Source organism: Epinephelus fuscoguttatus, linkage group LG11 (genome assembly GCF_011397635.1).
Source record: "Epinephelus fuscoguttatus linkage group LG11, E.fuscoguttatus.final_Chr_v1".
Lineage (NCBI taxonomy): Eukaryota > Metazoa > Chordata > Actinopteri > Perciformes > Serranidae > Epinephelus > Epinephelus fuscoguttatus.
In genome coordinates, this window is record NC_064762.1 from 43,075,587 (window position 1) to 43,092,263 (window position 16,677).

Below are 16,677 nucleotides of genomic sequence, written 5' to 3' on the forward strand. Positions count from 1 at the left end.
GAAAGAAGCAAGAAAGAATGACTTTCCTTTATCTTGAGGAGATTGAGCACATCATAATGAATGAAGCAACAGGCCGGCCGGCGTCATTCCAATTCCAACAGGTGAAGTTCCGATGGTCCAAACAGACAAGCGATCCTCCAGAAACGGAATTCACGTAAAGTACATTTATGACTGAAGTGCACAACAATAAGAATAGGTGTCTTTATGTAGACAGAGATGTTACAATGATAAAAGGGTGATACTAGGAGTCGTGACTGCGTCCAACACGCTTACTGCATCCATAAGTAGCCCAGCAGTTGGTTGACTGCAATCGGATTTTCAGTCCAAACAGTTTAAAACCAAATCCCGGTTTAAAGTTGCGATCATGTCCGACACTGGATGTCAACTTACAAATATTTTAGGAGAATGGATAACACTCAGACTCAGACAACACTAGAGCATTCAAACAAACATACAGACAGGTAGAGACAGGTAGGGACGTGCTGCTGCCATCTTGATACATCTATGGATGGATAAGCAGCTAGACAAGAAAAACAGCACAATACCACATAGATGGAAAATATTTTCTGTACCAGTATTTTAAAACTTAAACCAACACAATATTTCTTTTTACTTACAATAACAATTTCTATCTCAATATCAATAATGGCATCTCTATCATTGAATGCCCATACTAGCCCTGCACTCAGCCCTGGAGCATCTTTACAACTCCAACACATAGGCCTGAATGCTCTTTCTGTACTACAGTTCAGCTTTTAATACTGTCCAGGCCACTAAGCTTGTGGCTAAACAGGCAAGTCTAAGGCTGCCCTCTCCCAACTGTAGCTGGATACCTGATTTTCCAACTGAAAGACTGCAGGTGTTTCAAGTGGGGAACAGGGTATCAGTCGCGCTGTCTATTAGTACTGGGACCATCCAGGGCTGCTGCCTCAGCCAAGACTGTTCTCACTAGTCATCCAGGATTGTCTGTCTTCACACAAATACTTCCAGATAGTTTAAGTTTGCAGATGACTCATCCATCCTGGGCCTCATCAAGGGAAATGACAAGACACACTACAGACAGCTGGTGAACAGAACACTCGCCTATGGGGAAGAAAACTGGCTCGTCCTAAACAAGACCAAGGAGCTAATTCTGGTGGTAGAGTGTGTTGACAGCTTTAAGCTCCTGGGCCTGAACCAACACCCTCAGTTGGTCAGAGAACACCACTCTGAAAAAGGCTCAGCAGAGATTATACTTCATCAGGTCCCAGAAAAAGTTAGCCTGAGCTGTTAGCCACTTACCCAGGCCTACAGAGGGCTGGTAGAGAGTGTCCTCACAAAGGGCATTACCAATTTCTACCCAGACATTCAGGCTGGTTTGAAATACCATGCCCCAACTCTCAGACTTTGACTCTCTGAGACCACACACACACACACACACACACACACAAAAACACCTCCTCTTTCTGTGCAATCTTTATGTGCACCAATTGCTTGCCATAACTCTGCACTTTTGTACTTTTGTATTTGTTGTCATTCATTATCATGTGGACTTTTTAATCTCTGTTGTGCTTTTTAATGACTAATGACTAACTAATTATTTTAATGCCCCTGTACACCTGTACTTGAGCAAATGGCAATAATAAATTGTCAATCAGAGATTAAGTGAGGGTGGGGTTCATCTTGACAGCAGACTAGAAAGACAAAAACCACTGTACCTCTGGTTCCCTTCAGAATCCAGGATACCATTCCCTTGTCCATCTGTGAGTATCAATGGATTGTAACTTCCAAGGGCATCTTGGACCTGTGTTTGAATGCCATGTATGTTGGCTTCATTTTCTTAGAACCTTAAAACAACCATTCGGCTGGGCTAAAATTTTCCATTCACTATTTCTGCAGTGAACACAGACTTACATAATCTATGGGGTGATGAATAATACCCATTTACTTCAATGAAAATAATGAAATGAAATGCGAAAATGAAAATGTTCATAACAATACAAAGATACCTTATACTTAAAAGGGATACCATCAGTCGTTTGCTACAACAGTGTTTGATTTAAGATTATAGAGGAGGCTAAACACAAGTAAAGACACATTTCCCATCTCTGAAATGTCATAAATAGAGTTTATGGACCTGTCAATACAGTTCATGCACCAAATGGAACTTTTAACAAGCCAAATCCATAACATGGACTAATCAACACTCTCGGAACCACTGAGTACGTAGTGATGGCCGAGTGAGGCCTCATGAATCATTTTCTTTATTTTCTGAGCCCACTAGATGGCGCTTTTTGTTCAACAAAAGGTTTACACTAAAACACACTGAACTGCCATTCTTCTTCTCTCTGTAAACCAAGAGTGCCATCTAGTGGGCTCATTATATAAAGAAAATGCTTCAGGAGACTTCATGAGGTCATCACTAAATACCACTGGCATTTTCATGGTGCTTTCTAGGCCTTAAGGGAGAGACAGGAGGCAGGTGGGAGAAAGAGATGAATCAGAATCCAGAAATGACTCCAGGTTGGATTTGGACCCAGGTTGCTGTGATGTAGTGTGGGTGCCTTAACCAGCTGCACCACAACCAAGACCAGCACAGTTATTTAAACAATGGAGTTCATAAGGGTAGGAGCAGGCTTCACTTGATCTATTTTTTGTTATTACCTCTGCCAAGGAGGTTATGTTTTCACCGGCATTTGTCTGTTTGTTTGATTGTCTGCAAAACAACTCAAAAAGTTCCATACGGATTTTGATCAAATTTTCAGGAAAGGTTGATAATGGGACAAGGAACAGATGGTACAATTTTGGTGGTGATCAGTTGAAGCGAAGTGGATAAAATCATAAAATGGCGGGAAATCCGAACTGCTTGGCGGAGGTCTGCACTCACCGAGTGCTTTTCTAGTTTTCAAGAGTGCTGGCCAAACATTATATCATGAGCACACTGAGGAAGGCACTAACCCGAAACGCGTCTGTGTGAATAAATTTCTATTTACATAGTGCGGCCTCCTTCCTTCTTTTCAACTATTTAAACATTGGCAACAACAATAACCTCCACCGGAGTCATACACGTTTTTATCAATTTTACAAACATCTGAAATCACATCATGGACCACCTTTCTGTGAACATAGAATTCATAGTTTACCCCCCCCCCCCGACAGTCCAGCTGCCAGTCTGGGTGCTGTTTATCTGCTCACACTGTGATGCCACACAGCTGGTTAAATATCAGCAAAGTTTCCCTTTATATTCATTGTCTTCTGTCTAAATTACCAGGTGATGCGGTGGTTCACTTTTACTCTGTGATCTGTAGGCTTTAGCTTCAATCTTTATTTTGTTACCTTGATTTTGTTGCTGTGTCAGTCAGACATTCTGAATATACCCTTCAAATGCATATCGTAGACCCTTCTGTCTGCTTCTGTCTGAAATCGCTTTTTTGTTTTTCCAAAAATTTGAGAGTATTTTCTCCAGGGAGTGCAGTTAGCGACAGTTGGAGTGCCATGCCAGTCCAGCTCCAAAACCGAAAGTTTGTCAGACAGAGATTAAGACTGTTTGGGGTCAATAGAAATATAATGATGATTTTTTTTACAATGCTAGTATTTTGTCTGTCTTAAGATATAGTATATCCAGGTGGTTTGGAAATCTGACCTTGAATGTGAATCCCAAATTGCTAGGTTGATTAAAATGGCAGGGAAGATAATGGGTGTGTCCACACCCCTGATCACTCCTCAAGTCATTTTTGAACAATCAGTGATAAGACAAGTTCATAAAATCGTGTCTGATAGTCACCATGAACTGAATTCTGAATATGAGTTATTGCATTTGGGAAGAAGGTACAGAGTACCATGATGCAGGTATAACAGGTACAAAAACTTGTTTATTCTGTTGTTGATTAAATTGATTAATGAGGAGTGTATCTGATGTATGTATTATGTATTTCATTTGATGCACTGAGGTAATTGGGTGACTATGTGTTGAAATGTGTGTATTTTATGTTGGTGACTATATGTTGATTGTATGTGTATGCTGACCCCTAGCTCCAAGTCAAATTTCTCTAAAGAGACCAATAAATGAACTGAATCTGAATCTGAATCTTAGCAACAGTAACTAAGGGGGCAGACCTTAGCGAAGGGTGAATTGGATATACTCATCAACTTCTGTCACTCTCATTACAATATGAATAATTTTGATTAATTATTAAAGATGGATTGAATTGCATTAGTAAAGAGTACATTAACTTGAAGGAAGCTTCCAACTAGGGGATGCACGACAAGTTTTGTTTCACTTTTAGAACCGTATTGAGGTAGGCTATATGATTTTACTATTCATGACTGCCACCATTTCATTGCAAATTAAGCAGACGTTTCATTCTCCTTCACGGTGTATAAATGTGCTGCCTGTAATATTTCACGATAGATGCTATGCTATGCATAGCCCACTGATGGCAATGCATTGTTTATAAATTAGCAAGATATGTGGCTCATTTGTGGAATGTCATCACAAGACGCTGCTGGCTATGGTTGGACTTTAAATAAAAGAAAATTGCATGCAAACTTGTAAAGCATGCATTTCTGGTAAGTAAACAGCTATGTCAAAAGTCCACCTGTATTTCATATAAAAACAGTGTAGAATATTTTAATGTGCTCCAAAAATATTTCTTAGGCTTAAATGGCGGAATAGAATAGTAGGTTGTCGATCCGCCTATCAAATGAGTAAACCTACCCTGGCAAAATGTCAGCCAGAGTCATACCCAAATAAAAAAACTTTTACCTTTTATGGTCCACTTAGAGATATACCCACGTTTCAATCCATGATAATTTCAGATATACACATACTAGATTAGAATTAGTGCTACAGCTGATGGTCTTTCTTGCAATAACTTAATTTTGAAAACTTGACCAGTGCAACCAGTTTTGCCATACAAGGTCACATATCTCAGTAACGTTAATTTCTTCCACTCTCTGTTACATAGATAGCTTGCATTAAATTAATGAAATTTCGAGAGGGAAAGCCCAATTGTACCTAGCTGCTAGCTATACAAATTGTGAACGACAGCAATGCTAACATTAATGTTAGCAAGTACTAGCAAATGCGGTCTAAGAAAAGAGAGGTTTTAGAACAACAATAAAAACATATCAAAACTTCTCTGTAGTCATATCTTCCTAGCGAAGACTGACCCGTTTTTGGCCTTGATACAAAATTTATTGTACAAAATTAGATAGGTAGAAAAAAAGTAAAAAAGCAGGTAGATGAGTTGGGCTCTGGGGATGAATGCGCGCAGCAGTGTTCATGTACAAGTCAAATAAAAAACAATAAACAAACAAAAAATGTTAGAAAATCAAAAATGACAAAAAAGTTGTCCAACACTCTATTTTTCATGAGAACAATAAACCATGAAAGCAAGATAAAGCAATTTCTGCTTTTTTCCTTTCTAACTAAAACGGAAACTGCACTCTTTCGGAAATCTGATCTTTCTTCCCCAAATAGAAGAATGAATAACTGAAAAAGTACACCGACCTGAATAGGACAGTTTGGTGAAATTAGTGTTTTGCAGTGTCATAATAAATGTCAGAAAAAATATACCAGAAAGCACAAAATGTAATATTTTTTGTATTATCCTTCATTGTCAAATGTTCAAGGATGGCAACATTTGTCATTTATGTTGTTGATTAAAGCTAATTTAGAAATAGCGTTGTAATTAATTACAAATTCTAGCAAAGCCATCAATGTGTTTCTGCATTATTACAATACTATACATGTTGGCTATTGTTAAAATTTAGAACAGATACGCATCATAAAAACCATCAACAAACTCGACATGATCTTTGTGTAAAACTGCTAAATTTCAATGGTGTTATTATTCATCATCAACACCAGGAAGATATATGAAACAATGTGATAAAAGCAGTTAATTAAATAATGTGACAGTAAAGCTGTGGATCAAGGAAAAGTTGAACCTAACCATTACAAGACAAGTTTGCAAAATGAAAAGAGGTAGTTGAATTTCCAGTGTAACATACTGTTAGTTTAGTAAGTATAAATTATGGTAAAAATGGTTGACATGAGAAACCACAATATAAAAACAATACTCAGCGTATAGCTTACAGTGCTTGGTGCAGCAGTCTCCTTACTCAGAAAAGTCCAAATCCTGGTATGGGTGAAGGAACAAAAGCTGCCAAGTGAGGATAGTGCAACAGTGAAAAAGCTGCTGCAGCAGTCCTTACATAATGGAGGTAAGGTGTAAAATGTACGCGAGCCATTATTCATTATAAGTCCTTGTGTGTCAGACAGTTATATGTAGCACGTACTCTGATCACTATGTAAGAGACAATAAGCTAACCTGACAGTTTTTGAATATAAATTTGCCCCGGTAACATCCACTCTCTAATAAGTGATGTTCTTGGAACAGCACACTGGTATTACCTATAATAATTAAGAATGATAAACTACATCAACTCTTAACTCTAATGTTTAAAACTAGTTCTGATTTGTTACAGCTATGGCCAACATAGGGGCAGAGAGTGGCTAAGACCATAGAGTTGGTCATAATGAACAGTGTTATGGCCACTAGATGGCACTCTTGGTTTAAAGAGAGAGGCTCAAAGAATGGCAATTCAATGTGTTTTAAATAGTGATGGCTGAATGAAGCCTCGTGAAGCATTTTCTTTATTTTCTGAGCCCACTAGATGGCACTGTTGGTTCAAGGAGAGAGGCTCAATGAATGGCAATTCAGTGTGTTTTAAACCTTTTGTTGAACAAAAGGCGGCATCTACTGGGCTCAGAAAATAAAGAAAATGATTCATGAGGCTTCATTCGGCCATCACTGTAGGGTACTGAGAAAAATAACAAGAGAAACAGCACCTTTACAGTTATCTGAAAACATGCTATTTCCTTTAGTTAGTTTAGATGTAAAAAGAAAAGTCTGTTGTATTATTTTACACTAAACAGCAACAGAAAAGTAACTAATACTCACTTCTGTGGCTTTGTGTTGGGTGCACATGAAATGATGCAGCACTCAGTATTGTTACCTTTTTGAAAGAGAGAAAGAGTTATTCTAAAAGATGTTTTTGAAGGCGGTGATTGACAGTGATATGAACAGTACCTTTATGCAAAAAATGGCCTATAAACATTGACCTTAACCAAAAAAAAGCTCTTATCAACACGCACTCACTAAATGTTGAACTGTAATGTTACTGGGTTTAGCTGGGGGAATACTACAAATAAATCATTAACAGTTTTTGTGGGGTGCCGTTAGCTGAGTTAAATAAACTGAATTTCATCAGCTGGCTTTTAACAAGCAGCACACCAAGAGGCCTAACGCCTAATTCCAACCACTAATTCTTTGTCTTGTCTTCCTTTGGCAGTCCAAACAAGGGTAATTTGTGTCTCCGCAGCCTCTGCTCCAGCTCTACTCTAAGTGGGTTTGTTTGGGGGCACGGCTCTGTGGCCAGCAGGCAGGCATTGTGTGCATTGTGTGCTTCTCTCCAATTTTTGTTGAGTCTTTGCACATCAGAATCAGCTTTATTCTCCAAGTATGTGTGTACATACAAGGAATTTGACTCCAGTAGACTTGCTGTCAGTGTACCAGAATTAACATAAGTACTCAAATTTAGGCATTAGCACTGTTCAAAACACATTTATATATATATATCACTGTGCTATATAAATAAAGTTTAGTATTATTATTAATATAAAAGTACAACAAGTCCTGTTGTGGGTGTTATGATGCTGAAAAGATGTGGTTTCCTGGTTTTCAGAGTCAACGTTTGGAGCTTGCTTTGGTGCATACTTTTGTGTATTGAGCAGTTCTTCTTGCAAATAAATCTTTTAGGAAATGATGACATAACTTTTAAAATTACATACACTACATTACTTACATTTTTATTCATTATTATTATTATTATTATTATTATTATTACTTTTTTGTCTTCATTGAAGCAATAATATTGGATAGAGAGAGGGATGTGACATGCAACAAAGGTCACCTGCTGAAATAAGACCAGGCACATTGTGGTTATGTGGTATTTGCCTTAACCATTAGGCTACCAGAACACCCAAATGACATTAATTTCAGCACAGTTATTGTGATGGCACATCACAATAAGGATGCAAGTCCTCTCTTGGCAGTTTTTCTTCTTTTTTTTCTTCTTTCTAAAAGTTTCAAAAAGCACAGTGACAGTAGTATTATGGAGAAAGACCTTACATTATGCACAATGTACAAGAACATTTTCTATACTATTTTATTTAAAGACCAGAAATAGAGGTCACACTTGGTTGGTGCAGAGTCATACTCCATAGTTGGTGAGAAGAATGTATAGTATGTGTGTGATGCTGCTCGATAAAATTATGTTTTGCAGTTTAGATATGGTATAGCAGTTCAGTTCACAAAACTTGAGTTTTAGGAATGTGGAGTATTGTAATAAAGACATTACTCAGCAGAACAAAACATTTTTGCCTCTGAAATCCTTCTGCGGCCTCTTCACTTCCTAGGAATGATTATGTAATGCAAATAGAACAATTTTTCAGACCATGTCATGTTTGATATACACAGTGCTAACACTTCAGTGCAAACACAATTCTTACTGAATTCTCTCTCTTTTCTTCTAGGCCATGGAACCAAAGGGGTGTTCGAACTGCTGGCAGGATGGAGGAGAACAAGGGAAAATCTTCCCTTCAAGGAGCGCGTAGCGGACGCTTTTGCAGATGTGATGGTGTGCTACACCATGACCAGCTCACTTTACATCATCACCTTTGGCATGGGAGCCAGCCCTTTTACAAACATTGAGTCTGTAAAAATTTTCTGCCAGAGCATGTGCGTTGCCATCCTGGTCAACTACTTCTATGTTTTCTCTTTCTATGGCTCCTGCCTGGTGTTTGCCGGACAGTTGGAGCAGAACCGCTACCACAGTGTTTTCTGTTGTAAAATCCCCTCAGTTGAGTACCTGGACCGCCAGCCCACGTGGTTTAAGACCATGATGAGTGATGGCCATGACTTGTCCACACACCACGACAGCGTCCCTTACCAGAATCACTTCATCCAGCACTTCCTGCGTGAGCACTATACAGAATGGATTACCAACACCTATGTCAAACCCTTTGTGGTTATTCTATATCTCATATATGCCTCTTTCTCATTCATGGGATGTTTACAAATCAGTGATGGATCAAATATTGTCAACCTGCTGGCTAGTAACTCTCCAAGTGTTTCATATGCTCTGACCCAGCAGAAATACTTCAGTAACTACAGTCCTGTGATTGGATTTTACATTTATGAGCCCATCGAGTACTGGAACTCCACAGTGCAGGAGCACCTAAAGACTCTGAGTCATGGCTTCAACAAGATCTCTTGGATGGACAACTTTTTCCACTACCTGCGGGTAGTGAATGTGAGTGCGTCAACCAAGAGCGACTTCATCACCATCCTCAAGGGCTCCTTTCTGCGCAGCCCAGAGTACCAGCATTTTACTGAGGACATAATATTCTCCAAGAACCGTGAGACTGATGAGTATGACATCATCGCCTCACGGATGTACTTGGTGGCACGAACAACAGAGAAGAAGCGTGAAGAGGTGGTGGAGCTTCTGGAAAAGCTTCGTCCATTGATGCTGATTAACAGCATCAAGTTCATTGCATTCAATCCTACGTTTGTGTTCATGGACCGCTACAGCTCCTCTGTCATCTCACCCATCCTGACCTCAGGCTTCAGCGTACTCACAATCCTCATCCTCACTTTCTTCTTAGTCATCAACCCTTTGGGGAACTTCTGGCTCATCCTTACCGTAACATCTGTGGAGCTGGGTGTCTTGGGTTTGATGACCCTCTGGAACGTTGGCATGGACAGCATCTCAATCCTGTGCCTTATTTATACCCTTAACTTTGCCATGGATCACTGTGCACCACACCTGTACACTTTTGTGCTAGCCACAGAGCACACTAGGACGCAGTGCATCAAGTTGGCACTGGAGGAGCACGGGGCAGCCATCCTACAGAACACATCCTGCTTTGTGATCGGGATCATGCCCCTGGTGTTTGTGCCTTCCAATCTGACCTACACACTGTTTAAGTGCTCCCTGCTCACAGCGGGTTGCACCGTTCTGCACTGCTTTGTCATCCTGCCGGTCTTCCTGACCTTCTTCCCGCCATCTAAAAAGAGACACAAGAAAAAGAAACGGGCCAAGCGTAAAGAGCGGGAGAGGGAGCGGGAGCGGGAAAGGGAGAGGGAAAGAGAAAGGGAGGAGATAGAGTGCATCGAAGTCAGGGAGAATCCTGATCATGTGACAAACGTTTGAGTATTTGTAATTTTAGCAATGAGTATCAGTGGATATCTGTCGGTTCATTGTTGGATAAGAGGTATCCCCAATGGCGAGGTGCCTCTTGAGGTGCAGGGAAGTTAAGGATGTCCCCTGAGGAGTGGGAACTGGCCACTCCCCACCAATAGCCCTAGGTTGGCCAGAGTAGAGCGCAGCCCCACTGGTCAGCCATTGAGTCCTTCAGTCTGGACAGTGTATCTCATTTGCACAAACTGCAATATGCTCATGGTTCTAAAGTTCTTTCCCAACTATTTGGTATATAAAAATAAGTTAGTTACCAGAGCTTATACTTGCTAAATCTGTAAGTAACTTCTAAACAAACAGTATGTTAGTCCATTTAAATAGAAATTCTATGTTCATCTTGTGCAGCCCTTATCTCAAAAGAAGTGTGTGAGGAACATAGCAGTCTGTTAAGCCAAGGACACTCAGAGCAAGTTGATGAAAGAGGTTGCTATGATGATACAAAAGTGTACAAATGAAAGCGTGCAAACAGCACACACCTTACTACTCACACCTTGATAACAGCAAAAAGAAACACCAAATTCTGTTGAGAGAGACTGTGGAAAGCACACGGCATGCTTTTCTGTGACATTAAAAATAGCCAGCTGAACAGCTGAACTGGGCAGATGGCATACACTGTGTCCATTTTGAGGAATTATCTTGCCCATTGCATCATGTGAATAGAACTGTCAAGGTCTATATTAGCAGGAGACAAATATTTCTACTTTATTTCAGAGGTCATATAAGGTTGTACACAGTGGCAAAAGGAACTGCAGTGGGCTGCAGCATATGAACAGGAAGCGATACATGACTGTTGTGCAGCACTACTTGGAAAAAGCAGTAAACCTGAGTATGATTTAAGTAGATCCAAAACTGCTTTTGCACCAGACCAGTTAAACCAAAAGTGAAGGGTGTTTCCAAGGCGTGAAATATCAAACTTTTCTAGCAGGTTGATAACAGTGGAAAGTTTCTATAAGGGTATGAATGACTCTGTGATCCACTTACAAGAGCTTACTGGCATGGCACTGGCAGTTGGAAGGTCTGAATGTTTTCAAACTAGCATTGATGCCAAATAGTGTAGAGAAATGTTTGACAGATTTCTATAACAGCAAAAATGCTCAGTAAGTTTGAATTTTTATAGGAATCAACCACGAATCATGAGTTACTCAAGCTAATTTTAAAGATTGCAATTTGATGTTCAGGTTTTTGAGGCAGGCTTTAAATTTCTCCTAATGGTGTGAAAAACTGATAGAGAGCCGAAGTGAAACTACAACTTCTGGGTTTGGTTCTGTAATTGAGAAATCTTATTAAAAATCATTGACATTTGTTAATAAAACAAATAACTATAAATCCAGCTTTACATCATAAACTTGATCAAGAGTTCCATTTGTCTAGACATGGATAGTACATTTAATCATGGCTCACATATATATATATATATATATATATATATATATATATATATATAGATGTATGTATGTATGTATGTATGTATTTACCAGCCTGTACAGCTGCACTAATCAGCCTGGCAATGGATCAACAGATAGGTGTCATGTGAAAGTGGTTGATCCTAGTGACAAAGTCACAGAGAATTATGCCTCAACTCTGCAGTTAAATTCAGCAATGCAAAGAGTTTTAGTGTCTTTGAGCTCATTATTATTCTGTGGCCAACAACCTAGCCTAATGGTTTACTCTCACTACTCTCATCAACCTTGTTTCCAGCAGCAGGCAACTTTTTCCTGTTCAAAAGCTTTGATATACCCAGTCTTTTTTTTACCTCCCTAGCAACAGACAGCAGGTAGACAAAGTCAGTGGACACAGTGGAGCATATAGCACTTAAAGAGCCACACATGTCCCTCAGAAGTCAATGTACATCAAATCAGAGCTTGAAGCAGAGCAAATATTGGAATTTCATTGGTCAGGAACACAACACCAAATGTTTGCTAATGTTGCTCTGGATCTGGGGGATGTGTAAATAGGCAATTGCTTGCTAATTCATGCTAACTTTTAAGTGAGAATTTGTCAAGATGTTTTTTCAGAATGTCTCTAGGTTCCCACATGACCAAAATTTGCTTTACAGGTTCAGTGTGTCGGATTTAGGTGGATATATTGGCAGAAATGGAATGTATTGTGATAAGAATAGTTTGTTAGGTGTATAATCACCTGGAAATAACAATTGTGTTTTTGTTACTTCAGAATGAGCCAATTATATCTACACAGGGAGCAGGTTCTTGTTTATGGAGATTGTCATGTTGTACTGCCATGTTTCTACAGTAGCCCAGAACAGACAAACCAAACACTGGTGCTAGATAGGGACATTTCTGTTTTTGCATTGTCACAGGGACCACCGTACTTAAAAGACCATCTGCAATGAGCCAGCATCAGGAATAAATTATTTGTAATGTGAAACTGCTTTATTCAATGGTTTTACCAGTTTAAATCATCTGGTCTGTTTGTTTGGAGAGAGAGAGAGACCTCTGTGGTTAATTCCGCTCCTAGTGAAAACTTCCTTAACGTCTTGATCTTATGTTACTGTAACTTGTTTCAGCCGGTTACAATCTGCAATCCTTACCACTAAATGCTAGGGGTGAGAATCAACAACGGCTCCACGTTATGTTATCATCACAATTCTTAAGTCACCATACAATATTAATGCAATTTTTAACATGTTGTGATATGCTGAGTATTGTGATCAAATATATTGCAATATATTGCAATTTATTACTTTTTTTCAACTGTAAATTATGTCCCCAAAGGAAAACTTTGTCAACATTTGTATTATCTAATGAGGTCAGGTTTTCAGTCTGTTCATATCACTTCAGTCATTTTATTTGCAGCAAATAAGTAGTGGACCTAAAAAGCATTTGATTTTAATATTCAAGTTGGCTACCTGAAGTTTGTATTTGTAATATCAATAATTTGTATCATTAAAAAAATGATACTTGGCACTGTGTGACGATACGATATTGCCACACAAAAATTTTATGATATTATTCTGTATTGATTTTTGTCACGCACCCCTACTAGATGCCATTACATTCTCCTAAATCTTGCACACTGGGTCTTTAATATACACCGTTCCTTCAAACCCAAGATTAGATTTAGATTAGATTTATATCCATGACTTGACAGACTGGATATGACAGTTACAGTGATGTTTAATATTTTCAAGGCCATGGTAGAAAAAAGTATTAAACCCCAGGACAAATTTTATAGCCCAGTGAAAGACACCCTTAATGAGAGATTCCATTGAGCTGTAAAAGCCAGTGGGACAGCATTCAGCCTGGAAGTGGAGTCAGCCCTTCAGCTCTCTATTGGGAACATTGCAAACATGACCAGCCTGCAGCTGGTCTTGTCCATGTAGTAAATGACTATATTTTGCCTCAATACTTCAAATGACATTCCATCAAGAAATAGTGGAAAACTTAAGTATTCAGTCTTAGAAGTCTAAAATGGCTGCTGTCTCCCCAGAGGATAAACAGTAGTGATGGCCGAATGCAGCCTCGTGAAGACTTTTCTTTATTTTCTGAGGCCACTAGATGTTGCTCTTGGTTTAAAGAGAGAGGCTCAAAGAATGGCAATTCGGTGTGTTTTAAACCTTTCGTTGAACAAAAAGTGCCATCTCGTGGAGAAAATGATTCATGAGGCTTCATTCAGCCATCACTAGTAAACAGTATTATCTTTGTGGGCCAAGGCCCGATAACAATCTCCATTGCAGTCCCAAAACAAACACACTCAAGGTCAGCAGCTCCAATAGATACCAATCTCACGCTGACCTCTTGCAAGAAGATCTTTGCCAGTGGCATGTGATAGAGAGGCCCCATACGTAAGCAGATGTGGCTGATTGTAGACTGGTCAATACCTTCTTAGGAGATCGGCTGATTCTTAAAGGGCTGTCATTGAGGGGGCGCTGCTGTCTTGTTTCTTTATGATGCCTCTGAGAGAGTGAATTACTCTCAAAGAAGACAGCTTAACAGGCAGCTGGGGGCAGGTTAGAATGTTCATATTGGACCAAATGTCAGTGAGAAATATGTGTTTGACAAGGAGTATGTGAGGGATGATCATTCAGTATCAAGCAACAAACCACTAATTATCAAAAAGACTATTAAACCTACTTATTGTGAAACTAATATAAGTAAACAATGAGATGCAAGGGTGGAAAAGAATCATACTTTACCACAAAAATATTTCCTGAGGAGCTAGAAGGTGATCTTAAGTACTGAGTCATTAGCGATAAGAACCTTTTTAACTTTTATCAACCAAACATTGCCCTATCTAGAACCAAGGAGTTTTCGGCACGCAGCTTCCTGCAGCAGCTGCAGTGAATGTCACATTATGTAAAAGCCATGTCATGTTTGTATAGCAAGAAGGCATGAAATGTTTGAAACACGGGAAAGAAATGCAAACGTTAATAATTTACTTCCCAAAATGAACTGTGTTTGCATGGCACTGTATTGTATGTATGCATGTATTTAATTTTTCTGTATGAAGTCTACGTATTTTTTTATTTTTAGCTACGCTGTAGTGACTTATGTTTGTTGTTTCGATGCATATTCTGTAACACCATGTGCTGCAAAAGAACAAAATGAGTCTGAGAGACATGAGAATCTGTTCCAAAACAAAAGCCAGAGGATATTTCATGTGTAAAACAACTGTAAATGACTCTTTTCTAAATTTTCTAAGAAAAAATATACCATCGAAAGATTTTTAATGACAGAATTTTCTTAAAAAAATATATATATAAAAAGGGAAAAAAGTTGAACACGGTAGGCCAGTAATAAACAGTGGAATGTTACCAGTATACTAGATCTTATTCCTTGCACACTGCAGTGTCAATGTTTGTGGATGATTCACATTTTTATATGGGAAACTGTGGCCATCATTTTATTGTTTGTTTGTGTGTCTTGACTCCTATTCTCTACTTGGCCCTCACATCTAAGGAAATTGTTCATTTCTCAGACCTTTTTTAAACAACAGAACAGTCTATCAGGCTTTGTAATGATCACTTTTAACAAAAGTATGTCAGAAATTTGCAGAATGTAGATGGAATCTCCTTTTTATGTCTAAAAACTATTACAGTTTGCTATACAGCAACTCAAGCATTGCAGCAAAGATTAAGTATTTAGCATTAGTGCTAACTCTTTTGGAACATCTTTTCTAAGTATACTTGGTCTTCTCTTAGGCAGCCTGTCATTACTGCCTAGAAAGCTGTTGCTGTTTGCCACATTCACCACTTTTTAACTTTCTTACAATTAAATGCTAAAAAACATAAAATAAGGTAGAAGATATCAGGCTTTGGCACCAAGCGTTAGTTCATTGTTGGTTTTGGTCTTTTCGTGGGATTTGTTGACAGTAAGATACAAAGCATTGCCAGCTTTCTCAAAAAATTAATTGGGCCTGGTGTGCTTTATAACTTAATTTGATGAGGTACCAGAAACTCTTGAAGTTAACACGCTTTCTGCTCTAAAAGGTTAAACTTTTTTAATTTTTTGTCATATTTTATTTTTAGCTATGTACATGCTTCTGTGTACAAATATAGGTTGACTCCTATACATTTGTAGTACAAATAGGTTGTTTGAGTCACATTTATTAACTCGCATTATCATCATTTAAAGACTTTCATCCATGAATGCAGTATTTCTTTTCAAAAACAGTGACCATACCTCTTCAAGTGTTGCACATTTTCATAATATTACAGAGTTGGGTAGTTTCTTGGATCCATTCTGTAAGCGCCTGCTGTATAGTGGTGTCCTGTAGCCCCGTTTTGTGTCCTTGGGGATACCAGACTAAGTGTATGTGATACTGTGACATTTCAGTTGAAACATGATGGATAGGTTATCAGATAGGATATTAAGTGAGATTGCCTCAGAAACTATGTTTTACTTAACTAATGAGTACAATGCATTATCTTCTAAAAGCAAGAACAGGATTAAAATGGAAATAAATATGATCAAGTCTTTGGTGGTATCTTACAAGGTTTACTGTAAGTCTCATGGAGTTCTTTGACCATGCACCAGCACATATTCAGTTTGTACAACCAGAGACAGCACAATATTTGTACAATATGGGGCAATACAATTATGTAATCATCACCTTACCTGCTGAATTATCCACATTGCAACCACAGCCTCAGAGGACAAATGACTGTTTTATTGCAACTCATCCGTCTTGTATGTCAACTAACTAAGAAGAAGGAAAAAAGGCTCAAGTTGCCCCCATTTATTAAACCTGTTATTTAACACTTTTCAAAAAGTTTGTACATTGTGCAGAAGATAACAAGTTTAAAACAAAGTGAGCTCTATCTATCTGTCTGTCTATCTATCTATCTATCTATCTATCTATCTATCTATCTATCTATGTCTACCATATGTTTATGTAAAGATTTTTAAAAGT

At 38.6% G+C, this 16,677-nt stretch overlaps 1 protein-coding gene across 1 annotated transcript in view; it reads left to right on the plus strand.

Moving 5' to 3' along the window:
* The window catches only part of ptchd4 (patched domain containing 4), a 271,230-nt gene extending 259,533 nt beyond the window's left edge, over nt 1–11,697 (plus strand). Inside the window, exon 3 of the mRNA XM_049590660.1 lies at nt 8,582–11,697. Within this exon, the coding sequence (XP_049446617.1) occupies nt 8,582–10,263 (1,682 nt within the window). The 3' untranslated portion in view covers nt 10,264–11,697. The remainder of the gene's footprint in view (nt 1–8,581) is intronic.
* The last annotated feature ends 4,980 nt before the right edge of the window (nt 11,698–16,677 follow it).